The 23,040-nt window shown below is 35.3% G+C and overlaps 2 protein-coding genes across 2 annotated transcripts; both read left to right on the top strand.

The window, feature by feature from the left end:
- The first annotated feature begins 1,985 nt into the window (after positions 1 to 1,985).
- Positions 1,986 to 7,243, top strand: LOC141326334 (lysophosphatidylserine lipase ABHD12-like). The gene is made up of 13 exons (XM_073835076.1): positions 1,986 to 2,139; positions 2,573 to 2,661; positions 2,747 to 2,840; positions 2,950 to 3,069; positions 3,344 to 3,374; positions 4,388 to 4,433; positions 4,544 to 4,673; positions 4,815 to 4,852; positions 5,067 to 5,155; positions 6,284 to 6,366; positions 6,449 to 6,527; positions 6,607 to 6,731; positions 6,978 to 7,243. The coding sequence occupies exons 1-13, from the start codon at positions 2,042 to 2,044 to the stop codon at positions 7,039 to 7,041; spliced, it is 1,086 nt and encodes a 361-aa protein (XP_073691177.1). The 5' UTR covers positions 1,986 to 2,041; the 3' UTR covers positions 7,042 to 7,243.
- Positions 7,244 to 9,422: 2,179 nt separating this feature from the next.
- On the top strand, positions 9,423 to 22,882 carry tm9sf3 (transmembrane 9 superfamily member 3). The gene is made up of 13 exons (XM_073834071.1): positions 9,423 to 9,633; positions 12,512 to 12,707; positions 12,863 to 12,985; positions 17,601 to 17,761; positions 18,199 to 18,276; positions 19,473 to 19,604; positions 19,839 to 20,005; positions 20,182 to 20,276; positions 20,837 to 20,967; positions 21,967 to 22,106; positions 22,302 to 22,370; positions 22,457 to 22,603; positions 22,795 to 22,882. The coding sequence occupies exons 1-13, from the start codon at positions 9,541 to 9,543 to the stop codon at positions 22,880 to 22,882; spliced, it is 1,620 nt and encodes a 539-aa protein (XP_073690172.1). The 5' UTR covers positions 9,423 to 9,540.
- The last annotated feature ends 158 nt before the right edge of the window (positions 22,883 to 23,040 follow it).

Here is a 23,040-nt window from a genome sequence, read left to right as displayed (position 1 = left end):
AAGCATGTATTTAACATAGAATCGCTCCAGCTCATCACATGTAAAACGCTCAGGAATTCCTCCACATACTCCTGCAATGGCCATTCCCCCTGCTGGATATCAAACAAAAACTCCTCAGCCCAGTACATCATTTTGGTCCTGTCTTCTGTTACGAGCTGCTGGGGGTGAGGAGCCATAGGGAAACACGTAGGAGCCAGGAGTACAAAACAATCAAAATATTTAATAAAACAAAACAGGAATCCAGGGAAACATACAACCATGACATAACGTTAAGACAGGACCATGATACTTTGGAACAAACGACCTAGGGGGTGAGCGGGGCACAACCTAACGTGGGGTCAGTTGTAACACACGTGGTTCAAATATTTCCACACACGCTAGCATAACCAAATTTACTGTATTTACTAGTTGCCATGGCAACACTATGCAGAGAAAAAAGAACGCCAAAATTCAAAAGCATTTTGAAGATATCGCTGAATATTTATTTTACCATAGTAAAAGTACATTTCTGGCTGAAGTAAACTTTTAATTTCAGTTTTTAGTATTCATTTAAAATTAGACAAAACTGCTATTATTTTAATCCCCAATTTGTTATTTATCAGTTTAGATAGTTTATTAATGCTTCGCAAACCAGCAGAAGACACTAACCTGTTTTAAACTCCAGTCGCGCAGATGGGGAACGTTGTAACACTTTGTTACAATATGCCCCGCTGTTATTAAACTATTATTCTGTGACATTAGCGGTGCAATTTACACTATTTACTACTAAGGATTTTGATAAGAAACCACAAGAAACAGGTGAATAAAGGCTGACAATCAATGTTTAATGTTCAGAAGTTATTATTTCAAGAAAGGTAAAGCATTTTGGCTCTTTATTTGTGTCGTGTTCTATGAGAGCTGTGTGTGGAGGAGTGGAGTGTTTTTCTGAATGTCTAAATGTGTTTCATTTATTTGTCCACATTGTTTTGAACTACTGTACAGCTGTGTGTTGCGATTCAGGGCCGTTCCAACTTCCAAGCATTGTTGTGTTCATTGTCAAACTCCAAAATTAGATCATTTTTATTTTTTTTAAAAAAACGTCATTACTTCATTTGAAAAAGTTAACACATGTATTTTACTGACAAAATATTTTAGTTTGTTGTGTATATTTTTTTCATTCGATCAGATAACATTTTAAGATGTCATAGTGTCGTGTTACAACCACAGTCTATGGTTACAACGTGCCCCTCAGATGTTACAATGTACCCCACCTACGGGGCATGTTGTCACGTTTCACTTCCTTTCTTTTGAGGTAAATAACGAAAAACGTACACACTATAAATATGAAACAAATCGATATATTTGTACTAGACAAGTGTGAAAATAATGTGGATTAAAATTGTACTCTGAACCCCAAGTGGATTTACATAAACCGCGAAATTCAAAAAGTGTTAGGTTGTGCCCCGCTCTCCCCTATAAAGGGTGACTGATTAATAAGGACAGGTGGAGCAGATGATGCTAATGCTAAGTTCAGACTGCACCATTTTAGCCCTGAATTTGACTCGCCGACAGGTTTCGAGAAATCGCAGACAAATGCCATCACAGGCAGCGAGGGAATGCTACCCCAGATAGTCATGCAGTGTGAAAACATCTGTGATGCGACTACTTTGAAAATCCTGCAGTCTGAACTTGGCATAAGGAGCAGAGCAAATCCAAATATGGGCAAAGGGTGAAACCAAAGGGAAAAACCAAAACATTCAGTCCATGGGGGGAGAAACACTAGGAGACATGTAACAGTATGCAATCAGTGTGCCACAAATCTAATGTAATTGTAAAATGGTCAAAAAGTTAATTTTATAACTGATCATCTAAGTGTAAATTCATAAATCACACCAAAATGATAGAGTGGAGAAAAAGAAGAAAGAAATGTCAAAATGTGTGCCATGAGCCCAGTCCATGCTCTTTGCTCTTTACACCCATTCACTTCCGTGAGTCACACGATTTGTTTGTCATTCATTGCCAAAGCTGTGTGTAAAGCAATTAGAGTGCCCTGCTCTTCAAAATGAAGAAAAGAATAAATAAATCTGAAAGGAAATTTCAGTCTGCACGAAGATTGCAACAGTCCGATCAGAAACCTAAGCCTTTAAACGTCCGTGCAAGGTAAGTTACATTTTATATTGATTTCTTTGAAAGTTATTCAGTGTAGTCCTATTTTTGCCAGACAGCTGCATACCTGCATAAAACAAACAGCACCAATATTAATGACAAACAGTGATGCTTTATTAAGCCCTGAATTTAGCTCAAATGCATTTGGTTGTAAAATAGAATAACCTTTAAATGACACTATGAAAATTAGCACATTTAATGTTTAAAAAATGTGCTAATACAAGCCAAAACTATGAATGTTCATTTATGCAATTCATAATGAGTTCATGCCATTGTAAGAAATTATCCAGTCCAGTTGCAAGCAAAGGCAAAAGCATTATCTATAACACGTAGATTGCAATATCTCTTGTCTTGAATATAGCCCACTAGGTCAAAAATCTAAAGTTTTTACAGCCAGTTTCTATGTGCATGTCTTCCTTCTCTTAAGATCCCAGTGGCAATGGACTTGGACTAAATTGGGACTATCTCTCTCCATCCTCTCTGCAACAATACTATTTCTTCTGCATCTCTTTTCTGGTATGCAACTTTTTTGTTAAACATATTGTCATCTGTATAGTTTAAAATAATATTAAATCCTAAATGTATTTGTGTATTTCTCCAGACTCTATTGACCTCAGTCGGCCTTCAGATATAGGTCTCAATCACACTATAAATATCTACCTCAAACCCGAAGAGGGGGTGAAAGTGGGCGTGTGGTTAGTTTTAATACAGTACATGTGACACATACCTGCATGTATATACACACAAAATCTATAAAACAAGACAAATATTCAGGTTTTTCTCTTGCATTATAAATGTTTCTAGGCACACTGTACCTGAACATAGTTGGAAGGAGGCGCAGGGGAAGGATCTAGACTGGTATGAAAAAGCTCTGGGGGACGGATCACCTATTTTCATCTACCTCCATGGCAATGGGGGTAACAGGCAGGAAACCTTTTAATTACTTTAAGAGTTTTTTCCTTTAATTCTAAGACTTTTATTCTTTGTTTAGTAAAACTTCTATTTGTCTGCCCTTGATCTGTTAACCCGTAGACACTATGCAATATCTGCATAATCTCTTTGCACAGTGATCTGACTTGTGCATTGAACTTCACATTGCTTTGCACTTTACCTCCCAGTAAAAAACTGGGATGGGCAACTGCAGCTAGTTCCTTCCTAAAAGTTATATACATTTTGCATTTTTACCTTCAATGAACAGATCTGCACCCCATCGAATTGGAGTTGCAAATGTAAGCAAACTTACTTATTTCATAAGTTTTTTTCTTACAGGGCTCTACATTGCGACCATTTCACTCGCATTTGCGACTAAAAACTAGTACATGCGACTGTGAAAAAATATTTTGGAGCACCATGTGCGACTGACCCGATCAGCATATTTGTGTTTGCGCTCAGGGGAGCCCTTTGAAGCCCTTCTTCGTGTTTAACGTTGAGTAATGTATCACAGACATATCTCAAGAATCCTTTCATAAATAAAGTGTAGACAGAGTGTAAATAAGAGACTGGTTGTGCAGCGTTGTTGATTATAATAGAGCTTTGTAATATCGCAAACTAAGATGAGTGACAGCTTTTAATCATTTTTAATGGAGTTTGTAAATGAGATATTGATTTAATACAGCAGTTAAATAAACAAGAAGTTATTATTAAGTGACTTACATTGTCTGACTATAACACTATTGCCTGATTTTGCTCTATTTCGTCGTCAGAAGTAGTCTGAAACAAGTCACGACTGAGCCGCTGTGCATCTCCATTCGAACACAGCGGTGTTTATGAATAAAACATGCGTTTTTAAATGAGTCTAGTGAAATGATTCAATTTCCCATTCATAAAGACAGTCAATTGCTTTATTCCTGAATGAACTATCCGTTCGAACGAATCAAATGAATGATATGATTCAGTAATTAAATCAGTGTCTTGCTGCCACCTGCTGGCAGATCTTTTCAGTTATTTAAATCTTTAATATTTCTGTAATCAAAATTTAAAACATTAATCTCAACATGAATTTATGAATTTGATTGCACTCATACGAAAAGGTAAAAACAAAATTCCCCTGTAAATCACTTTAAGGAGTCAAATATCACCTCATAATGGGAATTTTTTGATTATTGTTTAGAATGTGCTCCTAAAATTTAGATTTTCCACAAGTGCTCCTAACAAGAAAAGTAAGCGTAGAGCCCTGTCTTAATACTGAAGAAAGACTATGAACTTAAATAGTGGTAATGACTGAAGTGTCTTGGTCATACAGGTCTTGAGTGCTCTTGGATATCATGTTTTGGCGTTGGACTACAGAGGTGGGTTAAAATGTTGTGTCTTCACTGTAGCCATGATCATTGGAGACCATTTCAGAACTTCAATATATGATTTCTCTATTGCTTACTTAAATATATTAAAAATCTGACAGGTTTTGGGGACTCCACTGGTGAACCTACAGAGGCCGGTGTTTGTACTGATGTCTTATATTTGTACCACTGGGTTAAAGCACGCAGTGGAAACAGCCTGGTGTGTGTGTGGGGTCACTCGCTTGGTAGTGGGTGTGTAGAATCTGCTTTTTTTTATGACTTTTGCATTTGACTTTTGCTATGTTTACTTCAAATGTATTAGAAACAATAAACACAATCAGTTTAACTTTACAGTATGCACTATATAACTGCAGCATGTTTATTTTTCAATAGTGTTGCAACTACCACTGCAGTGAAATTACTGGAGCAAGGTAAGAAATAGACTGATTTAAAAACAAGCATACTCTTGTTTGTTTCAGTGGTTCTTGTCTTACGCTTTTCTGTTAATTTGAGATGTCATTGCTTAGTAAGCTTCACATATTTTAATATTTCTATAAATACATTTCTTGACTGAACAGAAGAAAGCTGTGTTTTTATTTATTCTGTATTTTGTCCTGATAAAAAAAACTGTGCATTTCTTGACAGGAAAACAGTTTAATGGAATAATACTTGAAGGTGCATTCCAGGATGCGAGGATGAAAACAAATAATCTTACTGCACACCCTTTTACTTGGGCAAGTAATGTTCAGGATCTTTGAAATCATGTCAAAATGATTGGTCCTGACAAATGAGTTTTAGATACAGTGGAGGTCAAAAGTTTACATACACCTTGCAGAATCTGCAAAATACGTTTACATACGCTTGATTCTTGTTACCTGAATGATCGACAGTTGTGTTTTTTTCTTAAATGATAGTTGTTCATGAGTCCCTTGTTTGGCCTGAACAGTTTAACTGGCTGCTGTTCTTCAGAAAAATCCTTCAGGTCCCACAAATTCTTTGGTTTTTCAGCATTTTTGTGTATTTGAACCCTTTCCGATAACCAATGTATGATTTTTGGATGCATATTTTCAGACTATAAGGTCAACTGAGGGACTCATATGCAACTATTACGCCCACTGATGCTCCAGAAGGAAACACAATTTACAGAAACATGTAAGTATTTTCTGTAGCTTCTGAAGGGCAGTACTAAATGAAAAAATATGATATTTAGGCAAAATAAGAAAAATGTACACATCTTCTGTTCAAAAGTTTGCACCGCTGGCTCTAAATGCATTTTTTTTTTTTCCTTCTGGAGCATCAGTGAGCATTTGTACCTTTTGTAATTGTTGCATATGAGTCCTTCAGTTGTCCTTAGTATGAAAAAATGCATCTCAAAATTGTTGGAAAGGGTTCAATACAAAAATGCTGAAAAACCAAAGAATCTGTAGGACCTGAACGATTTTTCTGAAAAAACACAGCTGTGGATCATTCATGTAACAACACAGTATTAAGAATCAAGTGTATGTAAACTTTTGAACGTGGCCATTTTTATACATTCAACTATTATTTTTTCTTGTGGACTAATATGTAAATGTCTTTTATGTGAAATATCTTATTCAAGTCAGTACTAAATAAAAAATAACATGTATTTTGTATGATCCCTCTCATTTTAGTAAAATAATTAACATTTTGCAGATTCTGCAAGGTGTATGTAAACTTTTGACATCAAAACATTATAATTGGGAGTTTTAATTGAAATTGAAGGTCTGTACAATTTTATTCTGTAAAATTTGGACAAGCCACAAGATCAATAATATGGGTCATTAATCATAGTTTGGTACATGCAAGTCTTATTTGTATCTCTCTTTTTTTCTTATCTCCAGTTTTATTGGAAGTTTCCATACATTCAGTACTTCCTGTTCAATCCACTGAAAAACAAAGATTTGAATCTTCCAAATGATAAGAAGTATGTGACATTGTTTTTAGTATACTCAAACATAAGATTAATATAAAATATAAAGTAATTTGTAATTTTTGTTTTTTGACAGTTTGCAGAAAATTCGAAGTCCCCTCATGCTTCTCCATGCTGAAGATGACCATTTAGTGCCCTTCGCCACAGCCCAAGAGGTTTGTATGTACAAAACTTTATGTACCTTATTTACCTAATTTATATAACCTTTTTTTTATTAATTTTATTCTGGTTTAGAACTACAGAATTGCAAAAAAGGCCCAAAATTCAGATGAGCGTGTCAAGCTCGTGCCATTTGATGGATCACTTGGATATCTTCATAATGGGCTGTATAAAGACCCTGGTTTGCCAAATATCATAAGGTGATATCACTTTCTGAAAATGTTTTATTCATCTGAATATTACTTATTTTAAGATTTCTTTTTTTTTTTGTAAGAGATATAGAAATGGCTTTAGAGAAAAATATACTTTCCATAAAAAGCAACTGTGAAAAAGAATTAGTTAGTTTTGAGGAATAGGCTGTGTTTCCCAATGCTGAAAATACATCACTAAATGACAAAAATAATAGATAATGACAGCAAAATAAATGTCTGTTTTCATCATTACAGGGAGTTTGTGCAGTCATTGATGACATTAGAGACACAAACAACAGGAGGAGGATTTACAAACTAAATAGCTGGTGCTGTAACTCAAAAATTAGTTGTTTTAAACGGTATGCACTTCTTGGTTATAAATGTCTAAAGTATGTTTTACAGAATTTCCCCCTTTAGGGTGAATTTATTGTCTAGTTAATATTTTTAACATTCAATTCTTTCAAGACCGCAGTGATTCCTTTTTCACAATGCATAATAAAATCAGTTGTATAGTTTCTCGACCCAGTGTCTAGGTTGTTTTCATTGTCTGGGCAACTAATGATGGTCATTTATAATTTAGCATTCTATACAAGGTTGCTTTACAAACACATTTGACCTGCAAAGCAGTCCTAAGCTGTATAATAACACTACTTAGTTACATTCTACTGTATATGTGTATTTAAAAATTTCTGATTTTACTTTTGCATACAATGACAGTAAATGAGGGAGAATAATGTTGAAAGCTCTCATAGCTTAAAACGTCCAGCGTAAGGAACACGTGGATAGTTTATTTTTAGGGCATCCTGGATCGTGTCTGAGGATTGATCAGAGCATTTTGTTTTGTAAACGAGGCACAGTGTCATGGAGAGTTCACAAAAAAACATTCGTTAAAAGATGAAGCAGTACTAGATCTGACTGCAGCTGCATTGCAAACTGTAAGTAAATGGTTTCATAATGCTTTGTCTGGAAATGTTTTTTTCATCATGTTGTCAAAACACTAACATGCAATAGTGAGGCAGCGCTGATACTGTTTCCTATGCAATGACATTAGCCAATCATAAAAGTGGCCCATTACTGACAAGCCTTAAAAGACCCACCCCTTTAAACAGGTCATTTTAGACATAATATAATATTTTTTCCACATGTTTATTTGTGCCAAAAAATGTATTAACATTAAAAGTAAACCTCAAGGAACATATTAAAATAATAATAAAAACCCATGTCATGACCCTTATAAATTTGTAAGGCTAGGAAAACCAACATATTCTTAAAAAGTCTTAATTCACTCTTCCACAAATGAGGTATTATACAAAGGTAATAAAATACAGCAGAAAGACTTAAAAAAATCAATGCATTAAATGTTGCAGAAAAATATAATAAATAAAAATATTATCGAGACAAAAATACACATTAAGAGTGATCAGAAGGTACAGTAAAAGTTATTGATATATATTAATAATAGAGACTGGTTGGAAGTTTTATTTTCAAGCTTTGAAAGGTTGCTAATACAAACACTGCATGCTTCATTTTAGTTATTTATTTACTTACTAACTTGTTTTTTAAAAAGTCTTAAATTTACCTGCAGACACCATGATGCTTGCAACTCAAACTAGTTCAGTTCTTAAGGTATCTCAACTACTTTGCAAGACAAATGTTTTGGCAATTAGGTATTGGACAAAATGCTACACTACATCCCCCAAAACAAAAAATCACAGACAGCAGGTGACAGGAGGTTAGAGAGTTGATAATTATAAAATGAAATAAATCATAAAAAAAACATCTAAATAGAACGCCTAAATATTTCAGATATATATGTGACCCTGGACCAAAACAGTCTTAATTAGCATGGGTATATTTGTAGTAATAGCCAAAAATACATTGTATGGGTAGTTTTCTCAGTGTGTTGATTTTTTACACCCTCAGATTCCAGATTTTCAAATAGTTGTATCTCCTGCCAAATATTGTCATATCCTAAAGTTTTTTTATTCAGCTTTCAGATGATATAAAAATCTCAATTTAAAGAAATGGACCCTTATGACTGATTTTATGATCCAGGGTCACATATTTGTCAGTATGGCATGTGACCATAACCAACACCAGAGAACCAAAACATGCAGATATGTTAATAAATTATTTTAATATTGTCTTAAAATCTCAGGGATAGGCTACTCTAAGTAAATAATTTAGGTCAAAGAGGTTTAGCTGAAGAAAAAAAACTTTGAGTGCCCCTGCTATATTAGCCTATAGAGGCGTTTCCAAAGGTCTTGCAGCAAATCTACAGAAAAAAACAACACAAAAAACTTCCTTGTCCAAAGTCTGAATAATAATATGGCAGCTCTGATGTTTCACAGCTCTTGTATTAATGTTAACAAATTAGTTTGTATTGACGTTTAAATAGTTTTTTTAGTTTTAAAATGGCAGTGACAAGTTTGCTGATTGGGCGTCACCTTTCACTTCATCATTTTACGTTCCTATCAATGAACACTCAAGTAGTGTGGTTTTACATCCTGCTAAGCAGCCGGCCTTTCCAGCGCTTCTGTTTGCGCTCAGATGACGTGGCCATGGGTGGCGAAGCGGAGGGTTTCCTTCCTCAACGTTGACTCATCGCTCTCGCCAACGATAGGTCCACGTTACCCACGTGACCTCCTCCCACCAATCAGCGGAAAACGCGCTGATCACTCGCTGAGCAGTTTTACGACAAACTCGTATGTGTGCATCTTAAGACAACCACTGTCATAGAACCAGGAAGAAGGAAGGTGGGATAGCCCCCAAAAAAGATACCATCTCAAACCAGTCGCAGAATTTTCCCTAGAAAATCATGGGGCTCTGCAGGTGGACGATTAACGTGGTTGTCCTGACGAGTGTTTTTAGTTCACTGCTGCCTGTCCGAGCAGATGAACACGACCACAAGGTAAGATAAACTGCGGGCCGAGAAGCCCTCTGTGTTCGGTGTGTATAGTCTCGAGAGACGTTAGATATTACGCTTGTCGTTCTGACAAAGTGTCTAACAACAAAGAACAAGAATATATCCAAAACAGAAGACTCGCTGACTGATTCATTGTGCCGTGTCTGTGTTAGAAATGCTAAGCACATTCAGAAGCTACGTGGCTAGCTTAGCATCAGCTATCCCATTACATTATGTTGTGCAAATAGCAGGGCAGTGATCGCAATGCTCGCTTTCGTCTCCTTTTATGATTTATGACAAGTATAATGCTATTCTAGTCATAACCTATCAGTGTGATTCGTGTACTCTGGGTTTCTTTTGTGTATGCGTGAGGATACTCTAAAGGGTCGGCTAAACGTCGTTAGCTAAAATATGTCCGTCTGCACACATATCCGGTTCGTCCAAGTTTTTATATGACTGACACACGGTTACATTTATAGTAAAAAACAGTTTTGGTTGTTAGAATGTTACTCTAGAAATACAGAGTGGCTGGATAGCAGTCTCGTTTTGGTAACTGTATATTTTACAGTTCCTAGCCGTATGGCATATAATCATAATATGTAAATATATTAAATCTAAGATCATAAAATGTGTTTGTTGTTGTGAAATAGTAGGTACAAACGCATAATGTATGTGATCAGTAATTTCACAATGACAGCCCTTGGTAACACCTAAAACATTATCATAATCCAATGTATTTATCCTACAGTAACATGGGTTGTCTTAAATTATTTTTTTTACACTCATTTTTATGCCTTTTTACACTCTCTCTATATAATATATATTTTACAGTGTGCATTCTTATAGTCCTATTGATAACAGTGTTTGCTTTGGATTTGAGACAAGTTTAGATCCGGCATGAATTGAAAATTCTAATTCAAATGAATCTAAATGCATTGAGATCTTATTGTGAGAATTTAATCTGAGCTTGTTTCTTTTTTCTTTTAATATCTGATCTTGTTTAATCAAAATGTCATAACTGGAGCTTGCCCACAACTCAAAATCCAATCAAAAATGCATACAGAAAACCAAGACCCCATCATTCACTTGTATCGATATTTCTTTTTTGATAGTCTGGTATGCACGGATGTAATACAATACGAAATATCTGCTGATGCTTTGGTTTGATTGTGACTTTAAGTGCTGTCCAAATGTCATTTGTGTCAGGACCTACTTAGACAGCATTTTGAGGGTGCATTTGAATGTTGTACTCCTGTCCTGAATTTTCTTACCAAATTCATGAGCGTTTCAGATGTTGGCAGGTGTATTCTCACTCTTGGCTAAAATATGAAAAACTGTGATGTGATGCATAATCAGTTTAGACAAGTTGATTACAGGTATTTACTAAGATTAAATCTTCCATTTTAATTCCAGATCATTTCACTGCTTTCATAATATTACTGGAAGCATTCAGCACCACACATAATCTGTGATGATGAATTATTATAGTACATAAAAAAGTTCTCATATATGCTGTCTCAAGAGATATGGGGATTTCTGATACTTCATGGGCCTTTCGGTTCAAACCAGTGCCAAGAAGAAAACCTCTTGAGTGTGGGAGACTGTGTTTAAGGTTTCAAGGATACAAACATGCTGTTGTGTTCTCTTCCTCTTATTCTCATGTACATTTTGTTTAGACCAGTGCATCCAGTGTCGCGAGTGCTGCTGTAGTTGCTTTAGATTTACATAGGATGTTGTAACACTACCTGATTTTCAGGTTCACACCCTCTCTTTGCTGTTTCTTTATACTATTAATTCAAAGAATTAAAGAGAGAGTTCATTAAAAAAGATCTCCATTCTGCATCCATATTGTTTACATCACTGGATCAGTTACATTAGGGTAACCTATTGTGTCTAATGTCTTGCTATTTGCCTAAATAAAGGGTCTATTATTATGTATAAGAAACCTTGTTAAACATGCAATAGGATACTGATAACCACAGAAATGCAACAAAAGCATTGTTTCTCAAACGTCCCTGCCATAGGTTCCGTGTAAATTTTAAAAACTGGTTTGGCAGCACCTTTTGAATATGTATATCATTTAGTAGGCTATACTTCTTTTCTTGTCAATAATGGTAACTTAACACAGTTAAACATTTTAGGCACACTTATTTGTGCTGTTGATGTAGTACATCATATTGGGCACTAGATAAAATTGTGTGCAGGATATTTGCATTTTATCTTTGGATATAAGATTTAAAGAGCTAGTTCACCCAAAAATGAAAATTCTATTATTAATTACTCACCCTCCTGTCATTTCAAACTTGTAAGACCTTTGTTCATCTTCGGAACACAAATTAAGATATTTTTAATGAAATCTGAGAGCTTTCAGACCTTACATAGTTGGCAAGTGAAGTGTAATGATAAAGTAAACTTTATTATTATTATTATTATTATTATTATTTTATTTATTTTTTCTTTTTACAATTTTTCCTTTAGGCATGGTCTCTTGATTATTTTTTATATTTAGCTGTTGCTTAGAGGATTGGCAGCGTCTCATAATTTTGTCTGTCTCAGTTCTAAAATCTGTTTTCTGCCAGCTGACTTCATCTTGAATCAGTGATGTAATTTTTATGGGTGTGCTTTAGCCCTGAACAGCAGACTTTCTTTGTGTGTGTGTGTGTGTGTGTGTGTGTGTGTGTGTGTGTGTGTGTGTGTGTGGATTCAGAATTTATTTGTTTGCTCTATTTGAAAAATTGTTTAAGAACAAAATGCAGGCTAGTTTCTGTGTATTTTAAAACTTTGTCTTTCAACTAGTGACATCCTGGAGTTGAATTAGCATCACAAAGAAGTAGATGCTGATATCTGAAACAGGTAGCTGATGACTGCTCTCTTTCTTCTGCAGTACACAGATAAAGAGGAGGTGGTTCTATGGATGAATACAGTGGGCCCTTATCACAACCGACAGGAGACCTATAAGTACTTCTCCCTACCGTTCTGCGTGGGCGCTAAGAAAACTATTAGTCACTATCATGAGACGTTAGGAGAGGCGCTGCAGGGAGTTGAATTGGAGTTCAGCGGTCTGGACATCAAGTTCAAAGGTATGGTCGTACATTATTATGTCTAGCCTGTTAACCTATTCAAATGAAGATTATCAAAGTCAAATAGTCATACTATGTAAATACATTTTTTTTATAGTAAGTGTTATTGCTCTTGTGGTTATTGTAAGAATGCAATGTGGTTTTGTCTTTTACAGATGAGGTGATGCAGACAACATACTGTGACATTGAACTTGACAAACCTAAAAGAGATGCGTTTGTCTATGCCATCAAGAACCACTACTGGTATCAAATGTACATAGATGACCTTCCCATCTGGGGTGAGTAACCAGGAGTACAAATCCCTTGCACTGATTTGTTTTCAGATTTTCTCTGTTTTGTACAGTTGAGGTCAAAAGTTTACATACACCTTGCAGAATCTGCAAAATGTTAATTATTTGACCAAAATAAGAGGGATTATACAAAATGCATGTTATTTAGTACTTTTCTGAATGAGATATTTCACATAAAAGATGTTTACATATAGTCCACAAGAGAAAATAATAGTTGAATTTATAAAAAATCACCCCGTTCAAAGGTTTACATACACTTGATTCATAATACTGTGTTGTTACTTGAATAATCCACTGCTGAGTTTTTTTTTTTTTTTTGTTGTTGTTTAGTGATAGTTGTTTATGAGTCATAAACAGTTAAACTGCCTGCTGTTCTTTAGAAAAAATCCTTCAGGTCCCACAAATTCTTTGGTTTGTCAGCATTTTTGTGTATTTGAATCCTTTCCAACAATGACTGTATGATCTTGAGATCCATCTTTTAACAGTGAGGACAACTGAGGGACTCATGCAACTATTAGATTGAAACACTTAAACACTCACTGATGCTTCAGAACTAATTTTGTCTTCTGGGACACATGCAAGTAGCTTCCGAAGGGCAGAACTAAATGGAAAATATGATATTTAAGCAAAATAAGAAAAATGTACACATCTTCATTTTGTTCAAAAGTTTACACCCTTGGCTCTTAATGCATTGTGTTTTTTCCGGAAAGATCAGTAAGCGTTTGAAACTTCTGTAATAGTCCCTCAGTTGTACTCAGTGTGAAAAGATGGATCTCAGAATCATATAGTCATTGTTCGGAAAGGGTTCAAATATACAAAAATGCTGAAAAACCAAAGAATTTGTGGGACCTGAAAGATTTTTATGAAGAACAGTGGACAGTTTAACTGTTTAGGACAAACAAGGGACTCATTAATCACAAAAAAAAAAAAAGTGATCCAGCTGTGGATCATTCAGGTAACACGGTATTAAAGGTTGTATCACCAAACCCCTGACGCTGATTGGTTGGAACACTGTTTGTTTATGTGTGGAAAGGTTGGTAGTGCCGATTGTTTTTTTGGCATATCTCGGACCCTAGGCTGACCAGAGAGACGCGGTTTTTTCACAGACAATTTATGGGGCAGGCAGCGAGCGGATCGTGATGAAAGGTCAGCTGAATTTGACACTTTATGTTTCAGGCTAGAAATCGCTGATACAACTAGGGATGCACCGGTTGACCGGCCATAAATCGAAACCGGCCGGTTTTTGTATCTAACGCGCGATCGGCAACCGGCCGGTTTTCGTTTTTATCCCGGCCGGTTTTTTTCCGGAAGTGTGTACGCGGGCCGCGGCATTCGATTCATTCAGAAACATGTCACTTGTGTGGCGGTTTTTCGAAATCTGTGAGCAGGACGTGAAGATTGCAATCTGCAATGTCAGCAAAGGACAGCCGCTTTTCTGTGCTCGCTGAAGTTGCGCAAGCGTACCTGTCCTCGCCCTGCACAAGCGCAGACAGCGAACGTTTGTTCAGCTCAGCTTCTCACGTGACAGATGAAAAAAGAAACAGACTCACTTGTGACAAAGCTGAGATGCTTATTTTTGTAAAAAGCATTACTTTACTTTTGAAAAGCCAGAAATAAAAGTCTGTTCTGTTAAGAATGATTATTATTATTTTACATTAAAATGCCTGTTGGCTTGCTGTTTTACTTTACTAAAAGCATGTTTTACTTATTAAACTGTATTTACTTTCATATTTTTTATTTATTATTTAATTTCAGATGTCAGATGCTATTGATTCAATAACCAAAGCCAGATTGGCCTGTTAAATACTAAATAAACATGTTGTTTATGTTGTTTACTTGCATAACTTCTTGTTTTTGAAAAAATCGGAAATCGGTATCGGAATCGGCCAGCTTGCTTGTAAAAAATCGGTATCGGAATCGGCCATGAAAAATCATGATCGGTGCATCCCTAGATACAACCTTTAAGAATCAAGTGTATGTAAACTTTTGAACAGGGTAATTTTTATAAATTCAGCTATTATTTTCTTTTGTAGACTGTAAACATATTTTATGTGAAATATCTTATTCAGGTCAGTACTAAATAAAAAAGAACATGCAAAACTCTTATTTTGGTAAAAAATAATTAACATTTAGCAGATTCTGTGGTGTTATTGAGTAAAAGTGCAGTCACATTAACCGTTGCTCTACAAATGAATCATTTGTCATTTTAATAAGAATTCATACATTCATGAGTTTCACTTGAGGGCAAAAAGGTTCCCTACGCAGATTTGGCTCATGTTAAAGTTGGTCACACAAATATGCCATGCTGACCAACAGAAAGCTACTTTGAAAAAGTGACTTCTGTGTAAGCATCGCTATGCTATTGACATTAGCTTTTAATTATATATTTTCACTTTTTATTTTAATTTGAGTAAATTTATGTGTTTTTGTCTTTTTTTTTATTATTATTTATTTTTTATATTTCTGTATAGCTTAATTAATTTTAAATTTTAGTAGTTTTTGTACTTAGACTTGAACTTATTTCAGTTGTGTTCAAGGGCAACATTTTTAGGTATATTTTGCATCTAACTGACTATTTAACTAGTATGTAACTACAAATAACAAAACTGTTCAGCTGAGAAAGTTTGTAATTGAAACAGCAAGTGTGAAGGGTAAAAAAGATATATTTGAGACATATCTGTTAGTACAAACAACAAAAATGATGAACAGCTTTATGATGATCATTTTAGTCATCAAAAACAATTTTGTTCATGGGTGACCTTCACCAAAATGCGATTGAAGTCCTGGTGCTTATTACATTCTTCGTGTTTGGGCCCATCTTTTCTGTGTGGATGTGCAGCTGCAAAGTTACCAACTGCTCTCCGAGGTACGGTTAACTTTGTACACCTCACAAATGATGAGAAAGCATTGGACACTAATATTTGAGGTGTTCTTGGGATTCATCTTCTTAAAGAAGATCTCTATGTATCTGGGCCTGTATTAAGGATCTCCTGGGACATCCTGTTCATGCTGGTTTTGGACGAGAATGCATCTAAGAAATATTGATTTGTCCATGTTGCAACATTTGAGGCTGGCGAGAAGGTCATCAAATGCTGGATATTGTGTCCCAGGCTGAGTGAAGTGGAAGTTAGAAAATCCTGAGAAAATATCTGCCATTTAGTGCCCGGATGTTATGCAAGTTTAACGTCTTTATTAGTTGTTAATAAAGTTGTATCAGCTTACACTGCTTCAACACTGGATGCTGTTGTCTCTTGAGCCTTTGGTCACAAGGTGAATGAATTTGTGTTTATGATAGAGACCAATAAAGCCTTTGAGGTCAGCAAAAAATCATTCAGAATCACTGATGTAACTTTTCATGGAAAACTCAACGGTTTCCTTCCAAATTGGAATCAGTTTTAAGCTCATGCTGATTCTGGAAAGTACTGGCAACCCCTTTTCACAGCTTACCCAGCTCCAGCCCATCCTCCATCAGGCTGCTGAGCGTCTCCTCCCGGTTAATCAGGAAATGATTATGTCAGCAGCATATGTGCATAGCATGTCCACTCCCACAAGAGACTTCAGCAGACCTTCAGGGAGATAAAGCCACCATACTTCTAGGTGCTCCAGAAACTGGCCTATTTTAATGGCATCTTGGTCCCTACACATCATTCTTCACATCAAACAGCTTGTGTGAGGTTAGCAGGTGGGGGACTTAAGTTAGCAGTTATCATTGTGGGGACACTGGATGAGAAATGCGTTAGAAAGTTCTTAGATCCATTGTGAGCTGACAGTTTTTCTGGAAGCTTCCCATCCACTGACCATATTTTCACTCTATTCAAATTATCTTTTACCTCCGATAATGTTACTAAGCCAGTGCCTAATTCTCAAATAAAAGCAGACCTTGCAGTTTATTGAAGTATTTTAAACATGCTGTTTCCCTCCAGGGGGCATTTTAACAAATCATTGTGACTCAACAGCACTAATGAAATGCAACTTCCTTGGTGTGACCGGTGTAAAACTATTTGTTCTGAAAGTGCAGTAAGATTATTAAGTGTTCTAATAGTTACTCGTGAATTAAGAAAATGTGTTAATGGGGAAAAAAAGAAATTAGAAGTTACCTGCCACCTGAATGAGCTAATTTGTTTAGTTTTTAAGATGTATCTTTCATTGTTTTGTTTCTTTCATGATTTTTGAAGCATATGCATAATAGTAAGCTTGTCTGAAAAGCTTGAAAATGTTTCTATTGTTTTTTTACTTGAAATGACAGTGTGAAATGGTATTTGCTAAGTGTTTAGTGTCTGTAATGTGAAGCATTTGAGATAAAACACAATATTCAAGAGAAAATATCATTCAGCAGGCTTGGTTTATAAAATGTAAGGCTGTGATATTGGTTATTCCAGTCTTTTTAGAGGCAAAGAAAGTTATTAAATTTTGATGAAAGAATAACGTAAACTACTGAATCATTGTCAATAAGACCAGAGACACATGTTGAGTACACAGTGTCAATTTTGATTTAATTTATTTGTATTTAATTTGCTTGTTTATTTATACTGATTAATGTTGCTTTTATGTCAAGTTTTGGCCTTCATTCTGAACTGAAAATTGTTTTGTGGGATTATTTCAGGAATTGTTGGTGAAGCTGATGAGAATGGTGAGGACTATTATCTGTGGACTTACAAAAAGCTGGAGATCGGACAGAATGGGAATAGAATTGTGGATGTTAACCTGACAAGCGAGGGAAAGGTCAAGCTTGTGCCAAACACGAGAATTCCCATGTCATACTCGGTGAGTAAAACTTCAGAAACCTGCTAATATTTACTGATGGTGTTGAACTATCACTTGAAATTTACTTTATTTTTGTTTTCCAGTACTTATAACATAGCTGTTTTACCCACACAAAATGTATACTTATGCTTATTGTAGGGCTGGACAATATATCGAACGATATTGTGAGGCGCGTTTAGTCAATGAAGCCGGTGCTTTGATTAGTAGTAAAACTCCATCACGTGCGTTCCGCTCAGGTTCCGCTGGAGCGGCAATTAATACACAGAGACGTAAATCTCTGACAAGCTACGCCATATGGCGCTCAATATCGCATTCGATATTAAGCTCGATATGGCGTAGCTTATTGTGTGAAAGAAGTCTGTGTTTTTTTTCTTTAGCTCAGTAGATAGCTCTCATACATATGTATAATTTTATAATCCTTTTGCTGATCCTTACAGGTAAAGTGGAAGAAATCTGATGTGAAATTTGAGGATCGGTTTGACAAGTACCTTGATCCATCCTTCTTTCAACACAGAGTAAGTGCCATGTTTAGTTTGATAACATCTTCCCAGTGAATATAAAATGGGACCCTAGACCACAAAACCAGTCATAAGTAGCATGGGTATATTTGTAGCAATAGCAAACAATACATTGTATGGGTCAAAATAATTGATTTTTCTTTTATGCCAAAAATCATTAGGATATTAAAGGGATGGTTCGGAGTAGAATTGACTTCATTGCTTTTTTTTACCTTAGTCAAACATTTATGGAGATATTAGAGTTTTTCGAATTGCTTGTTACAGGAGTGAATGGTACATGTGATGTATCTCGTAAATTGCACCACTAAACGTGCAAGTAATCTTACCAAACTTATACAGTAGTGTAAATAGGTTATGTACTCACAAAACGCTGCATCAGAACATTTGTAAGTCCACCATGAGTGTTTTAAAAACACGTTTTACCCGAGAACTACTAGTCTCAGAAACTACAAGTCGACGTCACTTCCCTGGTTTGAAAAAAGCACGTAAAAGTCCTCCTACTACATCTGTGTGCATGTCAACTTGTAGGAGGACTTTTACGTGCTTTTTTCAAACCAGGGAAGTGACGTCGACTTGTAGTTTCTGAGACTAGTAGTTCTCGGGTAAAACGTGTTTTTAAAACACTCATGGTGGACTTACAAATGTTCTGATGCAGCGTTTTGTGAGTACATAACCTATTTACACTACTGTACAAGTTTGGTAAGATTACTTGCACGTTTAGTGGTGCAATTTACGAGATACATCACATGTACCATTCACTCCTGTAACAAGCAATTCGAAAAACTCTAATATCTCCATAAATGTTTGACTAAGGTAAAAAAAAAACTTTGGATGGGGTATTTACATGGGCTTCAGAGTGCATAGCAATGAAGTCAATTCTACTCCGAACCATCCCTTTAAGTAACGATCATGTTCCATGAAGATATTTTGTATAATTCCTACCATAAATTTGTCAAAACTTAGTTTTCGTTAGTAATATGCATGGCTAAGAACTTCATTTGGATGACCTTAAAGGCGATTTTCTCAATATTTTGATATTATGTTTGATATTATTTGCAGTTTTGCACCCTCAGATTTTCAAATAGTTGTATCACTGCCAAATATTGTTCTATCCTAACAAACCATACATCAGTTGAAATATGCAATATAATACAATAAATATAACAACATTTTTGTGTGTGTGCACCTGACAGATTCACTGGTTCTCAATATTCAACTCTTTCATGATGGTGATTTTCCTGGTTGGCCTTGTTTCAATGATCCTGATGAGGACATTAAGGAAAGACTACGCCAGATATAGCAAAGAAGAGGAAATGGATGACATGGTGATCACTTTCGAAATACTTTATTAAATGAGCCTTGCAAACCCCATCACATTTTAATTTATGCATGTCTGTGATGAATTAGTTGATTCACAACCTTACAATGACTGATGTGTTTTAGTTCTGATAACAGCTCCATAATTAAATGTTAGGCTTGTCTCAGGGTTGTCATCTTGCTCTCTGCATTTTGTCAAACTCAACACACATTTTTTTTATTTTTCTTCATCTTACTATCAGGATCGTGATCTTGGTGATGAATATGGATGGAAGCAGGTTCATGGTGATGTGTTCAGGCCGTCCAGCCATCCACTGATCTTCTCCTCCCTCATTGGCTCTGGCTGTCAGATCTTCTCCGTTTCCTTCATAGTCATCGTTTTGGCCATGATTGAGGACTTGTATACAGAGTGAGTTTCACCAAAAATTACAGGGCAGTCATAAACTACTTGACCATACCTGTGTATTGTTTAATTATTATATATGTATAAAGCATATTTTGGACATTTAACAGGTTCTAGATAACATCTAGTAAACACATTTCCCTAAGTGCTTATTAATAGATATTTTATGTTTGCTTTCGTAGGAGAGGGTCCATGCTGAGTACAGCTATATTTGTTTATGCTGCCACGTCTCCTGTCAATGGCTACTTTGGTGGAAGTCTATATGCAAAACAAGGAGGTATGCAAACTAATATCAGTAACAGTTTCAATAAGGAAAGCTCCAAATATCATTTTAACTGTGTTAGCTATACATAAAACAAAAATTTAAGGATCTGATATAGTCACAGCAAAATAATTTTTCATTCTTCATGAAAAAAAATTGAAATACCTGAGCAGCAGTATACTGTTAGTGAACATGCCGACACTGTCCACATTGCTGGGTGCGGTGTTAATATGAGTGTGCAAATATGTGCTGCTCACTTTCCTATCATTAACAAAATAAACACAAAAATGACAACAGTAAGAAATGGCTGTTAAGAATGAATCTGAGCATAGCAATCATTTAGATGTTTGCTCAGGTTTGCAATTCGCTTTTGGAAAGTTTGCTTTGGCAAACTGCTTCAGACTTTTTGCTGGCCTGATTTGGTTAAAAATGCTATCAAACTAGCTGATTCTTTGATTGGAGTCTTTATTATAGCCTATTGAAGGTGTCATAGGAATAGAACAAGGTGAACTTGTGCACATCCTTTTTTGTTTCTCGTTGTCACTTATGTAAATGGTTTTACATAATTTTTGCAGGGAGGAGATGGATAAAGCAGATGTTCATAGGAGCTTTTCTGATTCCTGCTATGGTGTGTGGCACAGCATTCTTCATTAACTTCATTGCTATCTACTACCATGCCTCCAGAGCCATCCCATTCGGCACCATGGTAAGTTCTTCGTTTGGCGTATACAATGTATAGTCCTACATACTTACATTAACATTAATCTACACTACCAGCCAAAAGTTTTTAAACAATAAGATTTTTAATGCTCACCAAGCCTACTTTTATTTGATCCAAAGTACAGCAAAAATAGTACAAAAATGTTAAATATTTTTCCTATTTAAAATAACTGTTTTCTTTTTTACTATGTTTTAAAATGTAATTTATTCCTGTGATTTCAAAGCTGAATTTTTAGCATCATTACTCCAGTCACATGATCCTTCAGAAATCCTTCTAATATTCTGATTTGCTGCTCAAAAAACATTTATTATTAATATTATTATGTTGAAAACAGCTAAGTAGAATTTTTTTCAGGTTTCTTTGATGAATAGAAAGTTCAGAAGAACAGCATTTATCTGAAATAGAAATCTTTTAGAAATTGTAAATCTTTTTGTATATTTGTGTTCATCAAAGAATCCTGAAAAAAGTTACTCAACTGTTTTAAATGCTAATAATAATAATAAATAATAAAAAATATTTCTTAAACAGCAAATCAGCATATAAGAATGATTTCTGAAGGATCATGTGATACTGAAGACTGGAGTAATGATGCTGAAAATGTAGCTTTGATTAAAGAAATAAATTGCATTTTAAAATGTAATCAAATAAAAGGTTATTTTAAATAGTAAAAATAATTCACAACATTGCTGTTTTTGTTGTATTTTGTATCAAATAAAAGCAGGCTTGAAACTAAAAATATAAAAGTCTTACTGTTCAAAAACTTTTGACTGGTAGTGTACAAATCAGTCACAGGCTGTTTTTACAGTCGAGATCAACTGCTAAGTAAGGAAAGACTGAATTTGGTTGTAAACACACTAGTGTCATTATTTAGTTTCTAATGCTCTTGATATTACACATATTCCCTAGCAGTCTTGCAGCATTATTTGCACGGTAAAATACTTTTTGCATTTCCTAAATTGTCTTGTTTCTCATTTGTTTGATCAGGTTGCAGTGTGCTGCATCTGTTTCTTTGTAATTCTACCTCTGAACCTGGTGGGGACAATTCTGGGCAGGAACCTCTCCGGCCAGCCCAACTTTCCTTGTAGGGTCAATGCTGTACCCAGACCCATCCCTGAGAAGAAATGGTAACCTCATACATAATTCACACATCACATATTGCTGCAAACATGTTTGGTTCACCAAACATTCACCATTGTATCAGTGTTTTATGTGATTACATAATAAATGTAAAAATGATCTAATTTAGATGTAAATATTATAAATGTTTTCTATGTAAAATGCATTTATCTTGTTACTAAATGTTTTTTTCTGATTGGCAGGTTTATGGAGCCGGCAGTTATTGTGTGTCTAGGTGGCATCCTTCCATTTGGCTCAATATTCATTGAGATGTAAGTTTGTACATTGCTTTTCAATTTATATCTAAAACTTCTATGAATCTCTATTAGAGTAAAAAACGCCTCACATTTTCTTTCAGGTACTTCATCTTCACATCTTTCTGGGCCTACAAGATTTACTATGTCTATGGATTTATGATGCTGGTTCTGGTGATCCTGTGCATTGTTACTGTCTGTGTTACCATCGTCTGTACCTACTTCCTTCTCAATGCAGAAGACTACAGATGGTAAGGAGCATTTACTTGCCGTGTTGTATTTATTTTGCTTATGCAGTTTAATTAGTTCCACATCCTCCTTTGGGATTAGGCGTTTTAAATGTGTTGTAGGGACATAAATGCATCATAACCAGATGACATCATGAGACAGAATGACAGTAATTGTCAAAAGATTAATGCAATTTTAAACACTTGTTTTTCAGGCAGTGGACAAGCTTTCTCTCTGCAGCATCAACAGCAGTTTATGTTTACATGTACTCCTTCTACTACTATTTCTTCAAAACAAAGTGAGTTGTAATTCCTTTTCCTCAAATAATTATATGAATGCTCTAAATTTAAATGACCAATTTATTTTCTTTTTTGGACCATACAAGGATTTTGCAAATTTCCAAGCTGGCATTATCTATCAAATGTTTTCTTTTAAGTGAAAAGATCTGTAAAACATTAAG

This window comes from Garra rufa, chromosome 2, assembly GCF_049309525.1.
Source record: "Garra rufa chromosome 2, GarRuf1.0, whole genome shotgun sequence".
NCBI lineage: Eukaryota > Metazoa > Chordata > Actinopteri > Cypriniformes > Cyprinidae > Garra > Garra rufa.
Note: the sequence above shows the minus strand (reverse complement) of the source record. Positions and strands in the feature narration are given on the sequence as shown.